The 18192-nt window shown below is 38.4% G+C and overlaps 1 protein-coding gene across 1 annotated transcript in view; it reads right to left on the bottom strand.

Annotated features, from left to right (window-relative positions):
* COL19A1 (collagen type XIX alpha 1 chain) overlaps positions 1-18192 on the bottom strand; it is a 186104-nt gene that overhangs the window by 99040 nt on the left and 68872 nt on the right. Inside the window, exon 12 of the mRNA XM_065632140.1 lies at positions 2462-2515. Coding sequence (XP_065488212.1) covers positions 2462-2515 — 54 coding nt within the window. The remainder of the gene's footprint in view (positions 1-2461; positions 2516-18192) is intronic.

The following is an 18192-nucleotide window of genomic DNA, read 5'->3' as shown; positions in this document are numbered from 1 at the left end:
CATGTTGTCAGATGGATTTTGAATAATGTCCCAGCCTGGGACAAAGCATTGTAGATCCTGGCTCAGATTCCTGGAGTGATGAACTGGGAGATGCACAGAGCAGTTAAATATATTCACAGTTCCCGCATCCAAACCTGGTTCTCAATGAAACTGACTGACCCAGTTAGCACAACCAGTGAGGGATGAGGGAATTCAACTTTTTAGGTATCTCTTCATCTTGTCTCCAAATCAGGTCTGGCTTCCCTTCTGTCATGTTACTACATTCTAGCAAGAACATTTGTACAGCTAAGAAAACACAAGGAGTAACAGCTAGCAACCCAAAATTTATTTCCGTGAAACTTATTTTCCAGATTTTGATTAAAATAAATTCAAATGTGTTTCTACCATTTGTGCAAGATAAAATGTGCAGTCATCATTTTCAGGTTCTTCACTTGCAAGCACAGAAAGCCTCACTCCCCCAGGCAGAGACACAACAGCTGCCAGCAGCCCATAGTGCCGGCTTTAAGTGTTTTCAGGCTTTCTTTATACAGCACTGCAGATTACAACCATGTAAGCAGATTAACTTGATTATTTCAGAAATATCAGATGTTACATTTCTGTATGTGGAATGAGTTTGAGAGACACTGATAGCAACCAAGAGTCAATGATACACAGTCCTTTAAATTTAAACTTAATGACTGGCATCTCCATGCACTGTGATAACTGAGTCCAAAGCATTTTATGTAAGTGTTGTTAAAAAGGATTTCTGTGTGGATTCAAACAATGTAATGTTATATTGCCTTATGCAATTTTACTTTCAAAATGTTTTAATAACAGTCCCCATGATGATAATCTACAATTTCTTGACACATTACAACAGTTCAGTAAATATTTCAAAATATAAAATATATTTTACACTTTCATAGTGCCACTATGTCAAATATGTCCTAGAGTTCACCAGATACTTGGTATACCTTACTCTTCCTAAAAGGTTTATGGAACAAGATCACATGTAGTAAAGGAGATCGTGTAAGACCAACACAGAAATGTCCCCAGAGCTATGGAAAGAAACACTGATGTGTTTTTTCCATGCTGTCAGCATATATGTATGCATGACAGAAGTATACGGTTCACCTTTACAGACAGGCAGGCTACAAGAGAATACCTCTTTAATACCTAAACGTAGTTTCAGCTCAGTACATAGTATATGTTTTCATATGGAGGACATCCACCATTAGCAAAAAAAAATAGCCTGATTTATCTAGCATAAGAACCTAAAATAGCAAAAATATTTTTATGGTTACAGTGTGCGTAGAAAGCCAGATGACATTAAAAAGTGTCATAATTATGCAGTCTGTTTTACTGCATTTTCAGTAGACCCAGCTAGGCTGTCATAGAGTTTTTGTGTGAAATACTGACCCCTTTGACTCTTTTGGTAAAGTTACTTAAAAAAGCTTTGCTGAATGGTTTTTCCAAATCCTGTATCTGGATTCCAGTCCTAATGCCAGTCATCGAGCACAGAATTTGGACAGTCAGGTTCATCAGATCCTCTCTGCCTTCAACTGTGATAGTTTGCAATTGGAGAGCCAACCATATCTTCCATTAAAACCTAAACCAAGGTTGACCCCCAGCTAGGTCAAGAGAAAATAGGAGGGGAGGAGTGGGATAAAGAAAACTGTTGGCTTGATTTTACTTTTTTTTTTTTTTTTTAAGTCTTGCTGGTTGGCCATTTTAGTATTGCATTGAAAAAAAAAATCTGATTTTCTGCTCTCTCACCTTGTTTTAATATATATAAAAATAAATTTAAATTTAAAAATAAATTAGGCAGAAGTAAGGTTTGTTACTGGGCATGTCTATAGTGTTAGCTCAGGTTCAAGCTTGAATGTGAACTCAGCGACCAGGATTATCCAGTATTTTTAGACACAGATTCATGCTCTACCTCAAATATGGCAGAGAAAATATAACAGAGAGTAGGCAGTGAAATCTGGCACAGAAAAAAAGTGAAATTTTAACTCAAACTCTCTATCACATGAGCCCCGTGGCACATCCATGGCTCTCACCCAGGAATGGCTAACAGTCTGTATTTTCCTTTTCAGAAATCAAGGCCCCAGGCCTAGCTTTACCCTGCCTCCAGAAATGCCCTCTTTCCCCGCAGATTATCCAACCAGGAATGATTCTCATCTATATTGTGTTGCTTTAACCCCCATGCTTGTTTCAGTTTATCTCATAAGCCCTCAGCAGAAATATCATGGAACCCCTCACACCCCTACCCACAGCTCTCCTGTCCTACCTGAAGCCCTAAGAACTCGCATCTCACCTGAGTGCGTCTCTTTTTCTTTCCGCATCATCCTGTGGATGTTAAATTTCCAGGTATATGCATTTTGTAAATTCACCACTCTTCTCACATAAATTCTGAATTTCATTGCTTAACCAGCCCCCAAACCAGTTTGTAACTTGGCTGTTTTGTTATCATTCAGTTTACCTCTTTTCCATGAGTGCCTTCTGGTCCTGGTTCTCCTTTATCTCCTTTTTCACCCTAAAAGAACGAATATTTGTTTTATTATATACACAAGACAAATACTAACCCACGACACTTTTTAACAGGAAAAATATTTTAAGATTCTGTTCTGTGCTACATGAAGTGCTACATATACATTGCTGGCTGCACAAGCAGAATTATTTCTTATATTCCAACAGAAAGTCTTTCCAAACAAATGCCTCTGAAAAATGTCTAGCACTCTGAGAGCTACAGCTCTCTGTTCACAGACTGAACACGGTTCACATTGCCACTGAACATCCATAAACATTCACCACAGAAAAACATTCTTGGTTCTCACAGTGCTCTGAGAACATGGTGGTGAAACAGAAATTTATACTGGGGAACAGTTTACCTTTTGAAAATCTTAACACTGACATAAAATTAATTGCTTTCATTCTGAGACTGTTTTTAATAAACTATCTTGTTTTAAATATCTGATAATGGAACAGTTCTCAATATTATCATTTGTCTTTGACTCATACTGGTATATGGTTCACTGACTGCATTTGAAAAATGGAAACAATTTTTGTTCTCAAAATTTTCTCACAAGTATAAATATGAACATTATGAATCAGAAGAAAAAAATGGTGGAAAGAATCCTTCAGAATCCACTATACAGGCTAGTTCTTGTGTTTAGTCATAAAACATTGACCACAAAACACAATATTCTTTGTAGGATCCACGAAAGGATTCAGTTCTGTATTATCTCTAGCTACCATGCTATTCTAGTTAACACATATTTCATCAAAGTGAACAAAATACACCTGCTGAAGAAGCATAATTTAAGAGACAATGTCTTCCAGAACCAAAAAATCTAAGCATCTTTATAATTGCGTCACTGCCACTAGACTGAATTTTATCAGATCATAAAAGTAATGTAATTCTGATAAAAGCATGAGGACTGACTCTAGTAGAGTCCAAGCTCTTCATATCAAGCAGAGGAAGGGAACGGCCCTGCACTGAGTTTCAGTTATCTCCAGGGAACTTCATTTGTCTGAGCAGAACCTATTCATTATGTCAGCATCATCCTCATAATTCTGTTAGGTAAATGGGATTGAACTCGGACCATTCGGCTAACTCCAATTGTGACACAGCTCTGATTCAGAGCTAGTCCTCCAGTGGCAATGATAAAGGGCATTTCATCTAATAATTGGTTTTGCAAAACCAACAACTGAAGCCTCCTAACAAATTAGCAACAGCAAACTGTAAATTTAATAATCCCATGCACAAGATGGCTTCGCTAGTTCATTGTTCCCATTTTAATACATCTCGTTGATAACAAATCTAATGCTGCACATTAGCCTCAATCATACTGTTAAGGTTTTTCATCATGTATTACCTTTCTTGCTTGTAAAACCAAACCAAACCAAAACCCCAGCAACGAACAAATTAAAAAACTCCAACTTAAACCAGATGAATCTATGCATTTTTTGCAAAAGTTTAAATGACACTTAACAGCTATAGGAATTTAACACTGGTTATTTTAGTATGTTTAATCTATAATGGTGTCTTTGGACTAGATTGAGATAGGAATTTTTGCTGTCAGTTTAAAAAAACCCAACAGTTGAAGTCCAAAACTTACTAGTCTTCTTTAAATAGCTTACTTAAAACTTTTAGAAGAAACTGCAAAAATGACATTTTACTTTTCATGACTGTGACACAATGGATAGTTAATACTGCTTTCAGGATCCTTCAATATCAGTTACACTGCTACAGCCTTCCAACAGCTACAAAGGTACAGTCAGTTATTTGACATAACATCTCCTTATCCAAACATGTTTCTAGGAGATTCAAAAACCATTCCAATTTATGGATCTGTTTTTATGGAGCTGGTTTTTTTTTCTTCTACAATTTATCTGCTTTCATACTTTAAGAAAAATGGTATAAACATGTACGGAAGTAGTAACATCTTCTAAATTCCTTCATGTATAAGTAGAAACCTAAGGTAAAACTATCTTGTCATAATTTGTTATCCAACACCTACATTTACATAAAAACCTAAACACAGAGCCTAAACCAAAAGACGATCCTCCTCTCTCTCTCGCTTATCCTTTGCCTTGCTGCCAGAGGAGCAGCACGGCTTGGAGACCGTGCCTTGCTCTCCTCCAGCAGGCAGACCGCAACTTTAAAATGCCAGTGAGCAGTTCTAGACACATACAAGTGTGGCTGGTGAATGCAGGGAAGAAAGAACAACTCCCTTCCTTATGATTTATGAGATATTTGGATTTAAGATGTTTGTCCATTTCTGAGCGAAAATGATGAAAAGCCCTCCCCGTTAATGAGCCCCGGCCCTCTGCAGAGTCCCAAGAGCCATGGGTTTCTGCCAGGTTTATGATTTTACTATGAACCTATTCTGATTTTTTAATGGAGTAAATTATTTGTCCTCACCAAGCCTGTTGCATGGAATGTCCATGTCCTCTGTGAAGCTAGAATTCAAATCAAACAGAGGTCCAATTTTTACAATTTATTCTCATGAGAACTGAGCCAAGTCACGCTCATTTCTGCTTTTATGGAGCACACTATACTGCATAATTAACAGCTTCAAATCCAGCCAATTTGCAGAACTGCAGAAGCCACTCTGCAGTGTAGAGGAGGCTGTTAATAATCAACATTGTGGCTTACCTCATATATTAACAAAAAAGAGAGAAAAATATGTTAGTGTCGTTTTATAACTAATGTTCCTGCCTGCTTATACTACATTCAGATGAGACAATTTAAGACTATTTATTGCACAAACAGGATGGCAAAACTCTGGAAGTGCCATGCCTTGTAGATTAGTTAACTCAAACTAACCCAACATAAGACTGAATTATTTGTATTTCTTTGGGTGCATTCTGCTTTCAATTACCCCAATGGAACAAGCTGATGGGGTTGCTCCAGTATAAGCGCTGGGAGGGATTCAGTCTGCCGTGCGTAATAGCACACACACTGAATTCAGTGGTAACATTCTTTAATTAGAGCCAGGGGGTCACGCACAGCCTCTGCACGACGAGAGTACCAGCCCTCAATTCACTTGTCCACTTTAAGGCAGCCTCATTTTCTTTGCGTTTCCTCCTTATTATAAAGGCAAAGTAATGTATTTGGAAATAAAATACATTCATATGTAAAAATTTAACGCAAAAGGTAAAGTTTTGGAGTTTTTATTGCACTGTTGCCTTGTTAATGATATTAATCACGAATCTCTGATATCCTTCGTTCTGACCATTTTAAAGCACCATTGTTAACAATAGCTGAAATACCCTCCAAAGTAAGCAAGCTATACAGTATCAATAACTCAGTGTGGCTACCTTATAATTTTTAACCTCTGAAATTCCGTGATTTTACCCTACATATCTTTAATATAGTTATGGCTTTTAAAATTTTTTTTAATACTCTTGTGTTCTACTATAGGTCTGTTTCAGCAGCATGCTCTGTTTGAATTTTCTTTTCTTCCAACCATTTCTCTATAGTTTCTTTTAAGATGAACTGAGTTCATAGTAATGTCTATTGATTTTTCCTTAATAAGTTATGAATTTAAAAAATCAGCATCTTCAGTTAAAAAAAAACCAACAACAAAACAAACAACCTATGGCTCTTTCTGTTTTTGCTGATAGATGTCTGGAAAGCTAGGGTTACAAAGGGATCCATCCCAGTAACATTCTTATTGACTGACCTGTAACCCTTCTGCAGAATGTGGAGTAGTATTCATCAGGAAAGTGGCAAAAGTCATGGTGAAGCACCTCAGGATGGCTGAGACACTACACTATTTAAAAGGGATGGAAATCAAGGCAGACTAATGATTTTATCTCCCTTCAGACTGGGAGGAACTACGCAAGGAAACAAAAGAGTGATACAAGAAGGTTATTTCCTAACAGACTGTAACCCTGTATCACATAAGACTATTACCTAAGCAGGGTCAGAAAGAGATGTCATAAAACATTACTAGAAATAGAAGTGTATTTCTGCAAACTAAAATCAATAGTGATGACCTGGAAGGATGTCAGTGTGTCTTCCCAAACCCACCTATTTAGGATACTCAGACACAGCAAGAAAGTAGGTGATCACAAAGCTTCGTAAGCATCAGCAATTCAGAGAGCTCAGCAGATACACTTATCAAGAAACTATGACAAAAACACTTCTGATTCCAAACTGCATCATCACCGTCTTGTGAAACACCTCCAAACAACAGGTGTCAGTGCCTGACCAAACCAGATAACATATCAGGAGAAAGATCTTTCCTTCCTGATTCACTTACATAGACGGCAATGCTGAAGATGTTGACACTGGCTAACTACCGCTTAGTGTCACACATCACATTTCAGAGCAAGCTGTAAGCATTTCTAAGCCAGAGAGGCTATATAAACGCAAACTACCACCTCAACCGAGTCCAAAATCTTAGGCACAGGACAATCTGAAGCCAGGCCAGCCTCTGGCTCCAAAACTGCACTGATGAATTGCCTCTTCCTCTCAACAGGAAGAAGGTAGCCGACCATTTTTTTTTATTATTTAAATCGATCAGAACAGCAATTAAAAATGTGATGTCCAATAAATGTTACAGGGTAGTGCTCTCCAAACGGAGAAACCAAAAGCACAATTAAAGTGTACAGAATAATCCCTGTAGCACTACTGCAGAAAAGGATCCTGAGATTATCATGGATCACAGAGTGAGCGGTAGTCTGTAATACAAAGCTATTTTTAAAAGGCCAGAGTCCATTCTGGGATGAGCCAAATGCAAATTGAACAAATTATTCTGGTTTACTGGCCACTGATGAGAACAGTGAAAAACAGCATCTAGCTGAGGGCATCATATTTTTAATGGAACTTTGTCAACTTCTAGGTATCTGCTCTTCTCCAAACCAGAATGATAGAAAGTTTTTTTTTAAAAAAAAAATAGTAGGAAAGAGTTAACACAGGGCATGCTGGTGAATTTCAAATATGGGAAAGAATGCTGTAAACAGGACAATCACTTTCCCATAGTAATAATGCAAATAATGGGTTTAATTTGTAGCCAAAAGGATTTAGGTTTTGAGGAGAGCAAATTGGGGTTAAAAAAGCAGAGAAGTACTGTAACCATCTCTCTAAGAAGAGAGTGAAATTGCCTCAGCTGTAGATTTTGCTTGAGAATGTTCTAGACAGACTTGATGATACTTTGTTGTATGTGCCTCTTCATGGGGGTGAAGCAGATACAACCCTGTACACTCTTCCAGGATAACAATTCCTCTAGACTGCTCCTTGGTTTTGCTATGATCGCTCTCTCTTGGAAAATGGGAGCTGTGTAATGATTACAGTGTTTGCAGGAGGCACATGTCTTAAGGAGTCAAAAAATCTCTCATTTTAATAAATAAATTCTCCTTTTTTCATGAAGGCGTTGAAAGACAAACATTGATTCAAATGCCAGCAATATAAAAGATAACAAAATGACTGAGCTGTTTGCACTGTCACCATGCCATTATCACCAGGTGCAGTGACTGAATAGTATTAGTTCAGAGAAAAAGAACAGCAAAATAAAAACCAAACCAAATAACACAGAGCAAACAGAAGCAGACAGATGAACATATTCTGAAGAGTTAGCAACTTCCTTAGAATGAAGGTCTGTATCCACATTCAATCAAGTCATGTGGTTTAGGTATACTTTTACATTCTTCACTGAACACTAAACTCTCACATTACAACATCCACAAACACAGACTTCTAAAATAGTCTATCAATTCCATGGCACACACTGGCAGGCCAGAAACTGTCAACTGTTATTGCCTCATTGAAATAATTTCTTACGTGGCCTTACGTATACTTGAGCCTTCAGAAAGCTCAAATTCTATTCTTTCACATCTAGAAAAACGCCACAGCAATGCCTTACTGAAAACACAACTGAACAATCTTTTGGTCTCTTAATGTGCTCCTTACAGATCTCTGAATCACATCTTGGTCCTTATCTTCAACGTAACCCTATCCCGTGGAAATCTAAAAGACTACCTAACATTCACTGATACCATCCAGAGCTAGTAGTTAAGATCATTAGTGAAATACTAAAAGGAATTAAATAATACTTTGATAAGTGGAAAAAATAATCTATGTAGAATAGTACATAACATACATTTTCATCTAAGAGACTTGTTAGGGTAAAAGAAACATAAAGACACAACTTCATCCTGTTGGGTGACAGATGTTAGCCAGCACAAGAAGAAAAAAATACTGACATGTTGGATGGCTCTTGCTTGCTGCAATTTATACAAGACTAACCACAATCTAGCATTTAGCTTTGTTATTCAATAATAAATGCCCCAAATGAATGTAATCAGGCTTAAGATGCTGGCATTGCTTTTTGCCTCATGAAATTTAGATGTTGTAGTTTACAAACTTTGCTCTGTATGGGATCCTGACAGGGCCCATCCTACCATCACCATTTCACACTTTTTTTTTCCCCTTCAAAACTGTCACTGTCAAGGATTAAAAACCAAACAAAATCAACTTCCAAACACACCACTCTTTTCGGTAATTATTTGATCCTATATTCCTAGACTGAAATTGAAAGAAAAATTCTTAATGCAAGATGAAGTTTTATTCATGAAAATAAGAAAAAGAACACAACCTAAAGCATGAGATATCTGAAAACAGAGTCTCGCTCTCCTAGGTAATACGCGTTCTTAACATCCACTCAAATATATTAGTATGCGTACAATCAGTCAGGTAAAATGTGTTTATAAGGAAAAGTCACTAAGCTTTTTTGTGGTAATCTTCATTTGCAAATGTTACTTGGTATTTATATGCAGAGGCTTTAGTGAATGTAAATAGCTTTTTAAAATAATTCAAAGCTTCCCCAAAAAATCAATATGCTTATTTAAACAATTTGCATCTACAGAAAGAAATCATAGAATATATTTTAAAGACCCTAAGACACTCACCATGAATAGTAATGGATATTCTATTCTTTACTCTCTCCATCTGGCTGAGTTCTACAATACATTTTATACATGGAATATCACTTCAGTTCAAAAATTGGTGTATTGCATGTCATTTACTGTGTTATACTTTTCCTCAGAATCCAAAAGTGAAAGATCTTCCAAACTATAAAGACTCACGAATGCAGTCAGACAACTTATACATGCAACTTTCCATGAAGAGGTTATACAGGGCACACTCATGGTCCAGTTTTCCTCTCCTTCTACAGTGTCTCTGGCTAAACTTATCTGCAAATATAAAATCAAGAATAATTTCTATGAGTCATCATTTACACTTCTATTCCAGACTTGCCTCCTGTCCAAGCAAACATCTTAACTTTCCAGTACCTTCTTGGTGATATCTAACCATTTGAATTAGTTTTAACTGTTTCCTTCAACATCTTTTTCCTTGGGGAAGCTTCCTCTTTTGTCACTGAAAAACGCTCATTCTATTGATCACCAAGGACTGGAATAATCTTGAAGTGAGGCTCTCAGATACAAACCACATCCAGACCACAGACGTAACCTTTTTCAGCTCTCTACAGAGCTACCACTTTCATCTGGACTTGATTACACTATTTTCACAAATGCTCCCTCATCTTGCTCTCACCCACCCATTAGCAATGTCATTGGTAAAATTCTGTTCATCATTTATCTTCTCCTTTTCTGGTTTTCATGCACAAGTACTTAAATAGTGGGAAATGTAAGTACTAAACTCAGTGCACGAGTCAGCATTGCAAGGCTTACGCAAAGTCATACAATTTATCTCCATTCAATAACGCCTCCCTTCGGCCCAATTCTTTGGTGCGATGAGCAAAAATCTACATAATAGGTGAAGCAACACAAAGTAACCATAATACATGCTTTGACTTGCATAGATATTTGAGCTTTTACAGAATTTCTCTCTTGCATCACTCGTGAACAAAACTAGTAGCTGAATTTGGCTCTAAGTTTCCAGTGTCAAACTCCACAGTAGTTTTGAATTTAAGTATCTTGCATACCTGTCAATAGATTAAAACCTTAAAGGAAAACAAATTGTCTCATTTAATGAGCACATTATTTTTCCTTTCCTTAAGTAAATACTAGAAATGGATTTGACTTTCAGCTACAGTTGTTTAAAATTCTATCTGCCTTTTAGTGGGGAGGTTTCTGTTTATGCTGCCTTAGTGTTAGTGTTGAATAAAGGTTTTTCCATAGGAGGAATAAACTAGTTTCTTTTCAAGGCTGGGCTCCTAAGACAGCCTAAAGCTGATCTGTTCTTGTAAGCAGTTGACAAATAGTATTGCTTTCACAGAACATAGTATTTTTTTAGATGCCCATGCTTTCATGGTTTTTGCAGGCTATTGCTGTTTTTATTTAGCCTCTAAAGATACTCTGCAGATGGTTACTGCAACATCAAGTGTTTGCAGAAAAGACATAGCAGTCCATCAACTTACACAAAGGCTGCACCTCTAGCTTTACTTCTGTCACATGACAACTGGAACAACGTCATTTTCTGAAGCTGTGAGTATTGACCATGTTCACCAGGGCCACACAGTCAGCAGTATCATTTATCTCTATTTTCTTAGACCACCATAAGTAGTTTAATATGGTCCTAGAAATGCATACTGTAGACCAGGAAATTGGGGGTGCTGGTGTTGGCTGGGATAGAGTTAATTTTCTTCATAATAGCTAGTATGGGACTATGTTTTGGATTTGTACTGGAAACAGTGTAGATAAAACAGGGATGTTTTAGTTACTGCTGAGCAGTGCTTACACAGCGTCAAGGCCTTTTGTACTTCCCACCCCACCCCACCAGTGAGTAGCCTGGGGGGGCACCAAGAGTTGGGGGGAGTCACAGCCGGGACAGCTGACCCCAACTGCCCAAAGGGATATCCCATACCATATGAGTCATGCTCAGTATATAAAGCTGAGGGAAGAGGAAGGAAGGGGGAGATGTTCAGAGTTATGGCGTTTGTCCTCCCAAGTAACTATTATGTGTGATGGAGTCCTGCTTTCCTGGAGATGGCTGAACACCTGCCTGCCAAACCACAGCACTATACCAGCTGCTAGGAAAAATATTAACTCTATCCCAGCTGAAACCAGAAGACTGAGGTTTCAATAAATCTCTCATGGACTCTCCTACGATCCACAGATGTGACGTGTTCAGTCTGCTGACAGATATTTGTCTGAGGAGGTGGCTTGATCTGTATTTAAAATAAGCATACCTTGCTCAGACTTCATTAAGGCACATTTAAAACACAGCTAGAAAAGTAGGAAATGGCTGTCTTTTGCATGAAATTTAGTAATTATAGATTTAATTGAGGAAGTTTTCTCTCTTTTACAGAAGATTAAAATCCACAGCTCCCACTCCCCTGCCAACTATCCATACAACCAGCCCACAGGGTACTGTGCATGAAAACAATTGTCATATTTCTGTTGTAGCTGGACCACTGTACAGTGAAGTGTGAAAAATCCATGGGTCTAGAATAAATAGGTGAGAGAATGTTATGCGACCTGCTGAAGGGAAGGAAGCATCCTGAGAAAGGGCATCCTGGGAAATTTGAGCTGGATCTACTGGCTGGCTATTGACAGCAAAAGCAAGTTCAAGTTAACACCAGCCTTCAATAAGTACACAAAACTCATAAAAGGGTACAGAACAAAACTTCTTTCTTTATCTGTGCACAATATACATTGCCCTCACCACATGAGGAGGACCAACAATATGCTCCCTGTATACATCTAAGACAACTCTGAACTGTTGTAAATTAGTTGCCCTTCTAAGCTAGTTTCTTTGGTTACTTAAATTAAAATTTAAGAATATGCAAAGATGGCCAATGAGTGTACTGTACAAAGTATCAGCATAAAGCTGCTGATTGGGTTAACTACATTGGGCACATACTTCTGTACAATTTACTATACTTTTGTGCACATCTTTGTAACTGCCTTAAAACCCTTGACTTTCTGTGCAGGCTACATGAGGTCTTCTTCAAATTAAGTATTTTGTAGGTACATTACCAAACTGGGTGGCACAACAGAAGAGGATCTATGGAGTAAACGATGCAGAGTACTAGATGATCACACTATATGTATTTTGTTGTAGCTATTCCAAACCTACCTTGGAGTAGCTTTAGTCTGTTTTCATGAACTCAAGAGCCATTAGCAATTGCAGCACCTTAAGCTTGTTCCTGGAGTACATCTTTCAGTTTAGCTTCAATCAAAAGGAACCAAGGAATCATACTGTTCTCCAGCCCCAAAAGTCGTCTGTGTAGGACTGCAGCACCTTCTGGTCATTAAAACATACCTGTTCTTCTGGAACACCTTAGTTGCTGAAGAAAAGCCAGACAGCAGTCTGGAGAAGCAGAATCTGCTGGAATATAACCCAGTAAACAGAGGGGGGTTTTTGATCAAAACAGTTCCCTAATTTATTTACTTTACTAGGCATCATGCAAACAGCTGCAATAGTGTGGTGGAGGCACTCGACGCCCGTCCCAGCCAAACCAGCAGCAGTTTGGTCCAGGCTCCAGAGGAGGGAAGGGCCTGAGCAGCAGCCAGGCAAAGAACTCCTTCCAGACGACCCTCAAGGAAGCAGAATGGCACACTGAACACCGGTAACTTGTGGGCGCGGGGAGTCTCGTGCATACTTTTCCTACTGTATGCAATTGACTATGAGACAATTCTACTCCATTATATTTTTTTTTTTCCTAAGAATTTTGTCTCCTGAAAGTCTGCTCTGTATACAGTTATCAGGTCTTGCCTGAAAGTTTGCCCCTTGAGCTTTAAACATAGACTCCAGAGCAAACAGTTGTCAGGGAGGGAACGCCTAAAAGTTTGCTTTGTGAATGGGTACAGGCTCCCGGAGAGAAGGTAAGTAGCATTTGGCTTGGCATATTTCCCCCATGCAGTAAATAATAGAGTGAACCTGCCATCGAACTCTTTTAAGTTGCACTTCTCTTTAAGAAATCTAAACATTGTTCTGCAGTAAGCAGAACTCTAAATTACTCCCCCGCAACAAATAGCAGTGCACAGGGACACTGGGGATAGAAAGAAGCAGCTGGAAAGGAGAAGATCGGGGAGGAAGACTGTTTTTATCATTGACAGTATTACCTTAACAAACACCTACTACTGCCAAGTGGAGAAAAATAAAGTGCTTTGGAGACTTAAACACACTTCAACATGTACGTTGCTGACTCTTCAGCATAACATCCACATCTCTCTTTGCAGGTTGTGAAAAGCTTCCCCTGCTCACACAAACACTGAGTTTTATTTTTAGCATATTCATGAACAAGGTTCTCTCACCTCCTGTTCTGCACTGACCAATGTGAGTAGCTGTTTTGTCGTTTCTTCTTTCATCATGAATTTGTGAATTCTGGTCCTTATCCTAATTGCAAACAACTCTCTAATTGGATATTCACTCATCCAAAATTGAAAGACCACATTTAGGGAGTCCCATTTGCTTAAACACATTTATCTCAACTGCAAATTTACTTCTTAGCATCCATGCCTATTTTAGAAATATCACATAAAAGAATTTTTAAAAAGGTCTCACAATATGAAGCTACACTATACAAATTACGAGGCCATATAAGCATTTATGCAACTTATGCTAAATGCTGTTTACTAATATTGCAGCATCAATACTGTTTTATAAGATTATCTTATTGCCTCTTCTCATTGGATACCTGTCAGTACCGTCTCTTTCATAAAGAATGATCCTCTGCAACAGTGCTTACAACATATTCTCACTGATAGTAGCAGCTGCAGTGCACTCATGGCCTCCTTGCTGTGGAGCCCTGACAGCTCAGTCTTACAGCTTAGCTTTGCTCAGCAAATCCCTAGAGCCGCCTCCTGTTTGAAAGAAAGGAAACTCGCATGTCAGGAGCTTTATTCAGTTTGCTATGTCAAAGTAACACACTGCACCTGCCAGCAAAGATTCAGTTGTGCTTACCCTCTATTGCTGTAGTGCCTTCTTCCTTGAAATTCTTGGCTTAAAGTTCTTGGTAAAGAACACATTTCCTTTAATAACTGCATTGCAGTGAATAAAGATAATTAAGTCAGAAATTACATAATTTATAAATAGTTTAATTAGTATCTTACTAAATATTTTTGTGATTGTAATATGTTATGTTTCCTAGAAGGGGATGACTTATTCTAGGACACAAATATGTCTGTAAACATACAAGCCTAACCGTGTAAATACGCATATTCAACTAGAAATTGAGGAAAAATACTTGCTGAAAGTTAAACCTATCAAGAAGAAATATCCCACCTAGACTACTCTGTCAGAAAACACTGATAATTACAGCCATATGAAACTATTTCAATTTTCAGTCCTGACTAACTGTAAGACTAGATCAATGATACCACCTGAAGTTACCCAGAACCCTTGAGATCTGTAAGGAGTTGAACTGCTCACGTTATGTTACACTGTGCCTGCAGTGCTTCTCACAGCACTTCCAGTTAAAGATAACTCTTTCCTCAAAGATATTGTGCAAAAGTATTAGTAAAATGTAAACAGCTTTTGGAAAAGTAAAATAGGGAAAGAGAATGGACAGATATGTGTATGGGTGCACAACAGGAAAGGTATGTTATGAGTCAGAAAAAAAGAAAAAAGAGAAGGCACAGATAATCAAGAACAAGTAACAAAAATAGCAGGCAGACAGAAAAAAAAATCCAGAAATTGTGTTTGAACAAAAAGGGCTGGATGTTGAACTTCAGTCAGACCTTTTTCTCTGAGACGATTTTGTGGCAAGACTCGTATGATGGGTTATTTCCAGGCCTCTCTCTAATCCAATTGAGGTCACGTTTAGTTAGCAAATTAATTCTATTCTCATATTTCTTATCTTTGGCTCAACAATCTTATTTTTGAAATTCAGTCTGTTCAGATTAATAAATGGTAAACAACAAAAAATGTCTGCCATAAGGAATTATAAGGCCTTCCACCAAAGATTGCCTGTGGAGTCAGAGGAGAGAATATTTTGGTTCACAACAATAAGCTTTATCAGCTGAGCTAAAAGACTGGGTAGCTGCAGCAGAGGATGACTCCTCTCTTCTGGTGAGCCAGAAGCACAGGCAGAGCATGGGACACCTCCTACTCATCACAGAATACAAACAATTCACTAGCCAAGCAAGGCAACCAGAAATTCTGTATTCTACTTTTGACTCTGAAAAGGAGTAGGATTTGCTATTCGCAGACTACATCCAGACCACAAAACTTCTGGAAGGCAGTGCAGTCAAATGAAAGCACTAAGATGCGCTACAGATCTCGGTTTATTCCCACTTTAGTACGGGTGTACCCCCAGTCTGGCTTCTGAATTACTCTCAGTCTCTTCCATCTCTCTCAGAATTACACACACATACGCCACCCATTCTTCTTGTTTTCCCCAAGTAGCCCACTCAAGGTCCATGCCTGCCTCCACCCTCTCTCCTCTACAGAGGTGCCCTGACCCAAGCCCCAGCATTGACCCCACTGGTGCCACACAACCCTCTCAGCTGTTAAATGGAAACTGGGACCTCAACATGTCTATGTAGAGGCAAGATGATGCTGTGCTCTCTACCACTGCTAGTGGATATTTCTTTGTTCCTCCAGAATATTTTCTCAGATGCTAAATGTGTGGCACTCCTTACAGATAAAAATTGTTAAATTAATTTTAAGCTAATTACCATTTATCAAAATTACCATTCAAAAGTTTTACAGCCCTAGCAGTTTCCAAACTACTACATCTTTTCCAGGCATCCATAGCTGGATATGCCTTCACAGAAACTTCCAAGGTGGCACAGAAGTAACCATTACTGGAAGCGGTACATCCAAACAACCTGGTGCCTTGCTCGTGCTTTAAAACCTTACATCTCAACAAGAAGACCCACTAATGAAGCTGCAATGCTTCTGATGCCCCAGATTGCTCATTCAGAACAGGCTTGGCTGTTTCTTCAGAGCACTGTGTGTGCTTTCCTGCCCAGAGCTGGGCCTACCATGCAAGAGGCTTCCTATGTTATGTGACCAACTGGAATTCGGAAAGCTTTGTGGGCTGAAGTAAACTGTACTCAATATGCACGAATGGCCATTTTCAGAGTTTAAGACAAAGAGCTTGAGAGTTCACACCAGCATTTAGGTATTGGCAAAGTTACCTCTCCACTAATCTTGGGCTCAAGCAAGATATTAGTTGTTTACACTCAAACCTTATAAAGAAAACCATTTTGAGGTACATGACTAAACCCGGTGATGATACCAAATTATACAGATTAATACAGATAAGGGTGAACTGTAGCAAACTCAGTTCAGCCATGATGAGATGAAATGACATGGCAAAAGGAAGACAAATTAAGTACAGCATAGATGTATTTAAAATGATGAAGAGGGTAAAATCCATATGTCCCGTATTTAGCCATAATGTCTGTGAACACAATCACAACTTCCTAAATGTAATGACTGATCAGTTCAAAAGGAGCAAGAGTGAGATTTTGGGGTGACACTCAAAGCTAAAGGGAGGATAAAAAAGGAAGTTCCATGTGAGGAGGTATTAGGAAGGCACAGAGAAAAAAAAAAACAACACAAAACCAACACAAAAACCCAAAACAGGACACCAAAGAACTTCACTGTGATACTGTATACTTCCAATTTGTAAGAGACAGCTCAGGAGTGCACAATAGATGCTTATTGATTCTGGATTGATACTGAAGAGGAGAACGGAAATCTTCCAACAGAACAAGTAGGGGACGCCAAATTAAATTAAGAGCAAGCAGGTTCCAAATAAACAAAAGGAAATGGTTCTTCAAACACACAGATAAACTGCATAATTCCTCACCACAGGATATTGCAGATGCTCAAAGTTTACATGAAATCAAGGGAAAACTGCACTCACTAATGGAAGAGAAGTCCATTGAAGGCTGCTAAATTCACTGAAAACACATCTGGCTGAGATCGCAGTCTCAAATAATTGGAAGCTGGAAGAGCACATGGGGAGAAGCACTGTACTTGCTTACTTTGTCCTTTTGCTTTTCCCTGGGCACCACTTCTGGCTATCATTAGAGGCAGGATGCTGAGCCTGATGAACTTTTAATCTGACCAAATGGGGTATGTGTAAGTAAATTAAACAGTGATACAGCTTAAGACCTGGAACTTGGTCATCTGTATCACTAAATTGATACACCCCAGCTGTGAAGGTCTCTTGCAGACATTTCAAGGAGTTTAATTACAATTTTCCCATGTAATTCCCAGGCACAGTTCAAAAGTTAGCAAAGGCTAAGGACTATTCCCAACAGGCAGTTTTGATTAAGCCCGCTTCAAAGGGCAAGAGAGTTAAACAATATGAAGATGGCATGATCAAGCCAAATACCACAGAACTACAGGATAAGCCCCGGTAATGTTTAGCTCACTAGGATACATGCCAATGTGACCACTTTTATTATAGGTAGAGACTTCCTCTAGAATTAACAATATACCATTCCTTTTCACCTAGAATATCTGTGTACAGATGTCTCTGTGATCTCATGAGATCTGCTTGGTATAAAAAAAAAAAAATTCTGTCAAATAAAACCACTTGCATGCTTATTCATTGAGATGGTTGTCTTGTAAACAACTTTTAACCTCATATGATTTCATGAAAAAAACCTAAAATGTTACCCCCAATGTCAGAGCAGAACAATCGTACAAGCAAAGCAAACATTCCCCCCAACCCTAAAGCTTAAAAGGTGCAAATAGGTGACTAAATAGTTATAAGATGAGAAAGAGAATAATACTTCCCTATATAACATTACGAGACAAGTATGAAAAAACTT

The sequence above is a fragment of the Caloenas nicobarica genome, chromosome 3 (genome assembly GCF_036013445.1).
Source record: "Caloenas nicobarica isolate bCalNic1 chromosome 3, bCalNic1.hap1, whole genome shotgun sequence".
NCBI classification, from domain to species: domain Eukaryota; kingdom Metazoa; phylum Chordata; class Aves; order Columbiformes; family Columbidae; genus Caloenas; species Caloenas nicobarica.
Note: the sequence above shows the minus strand (reverse complement) of the source record. Positions and strands in the feature narration are given on the sequence as shown.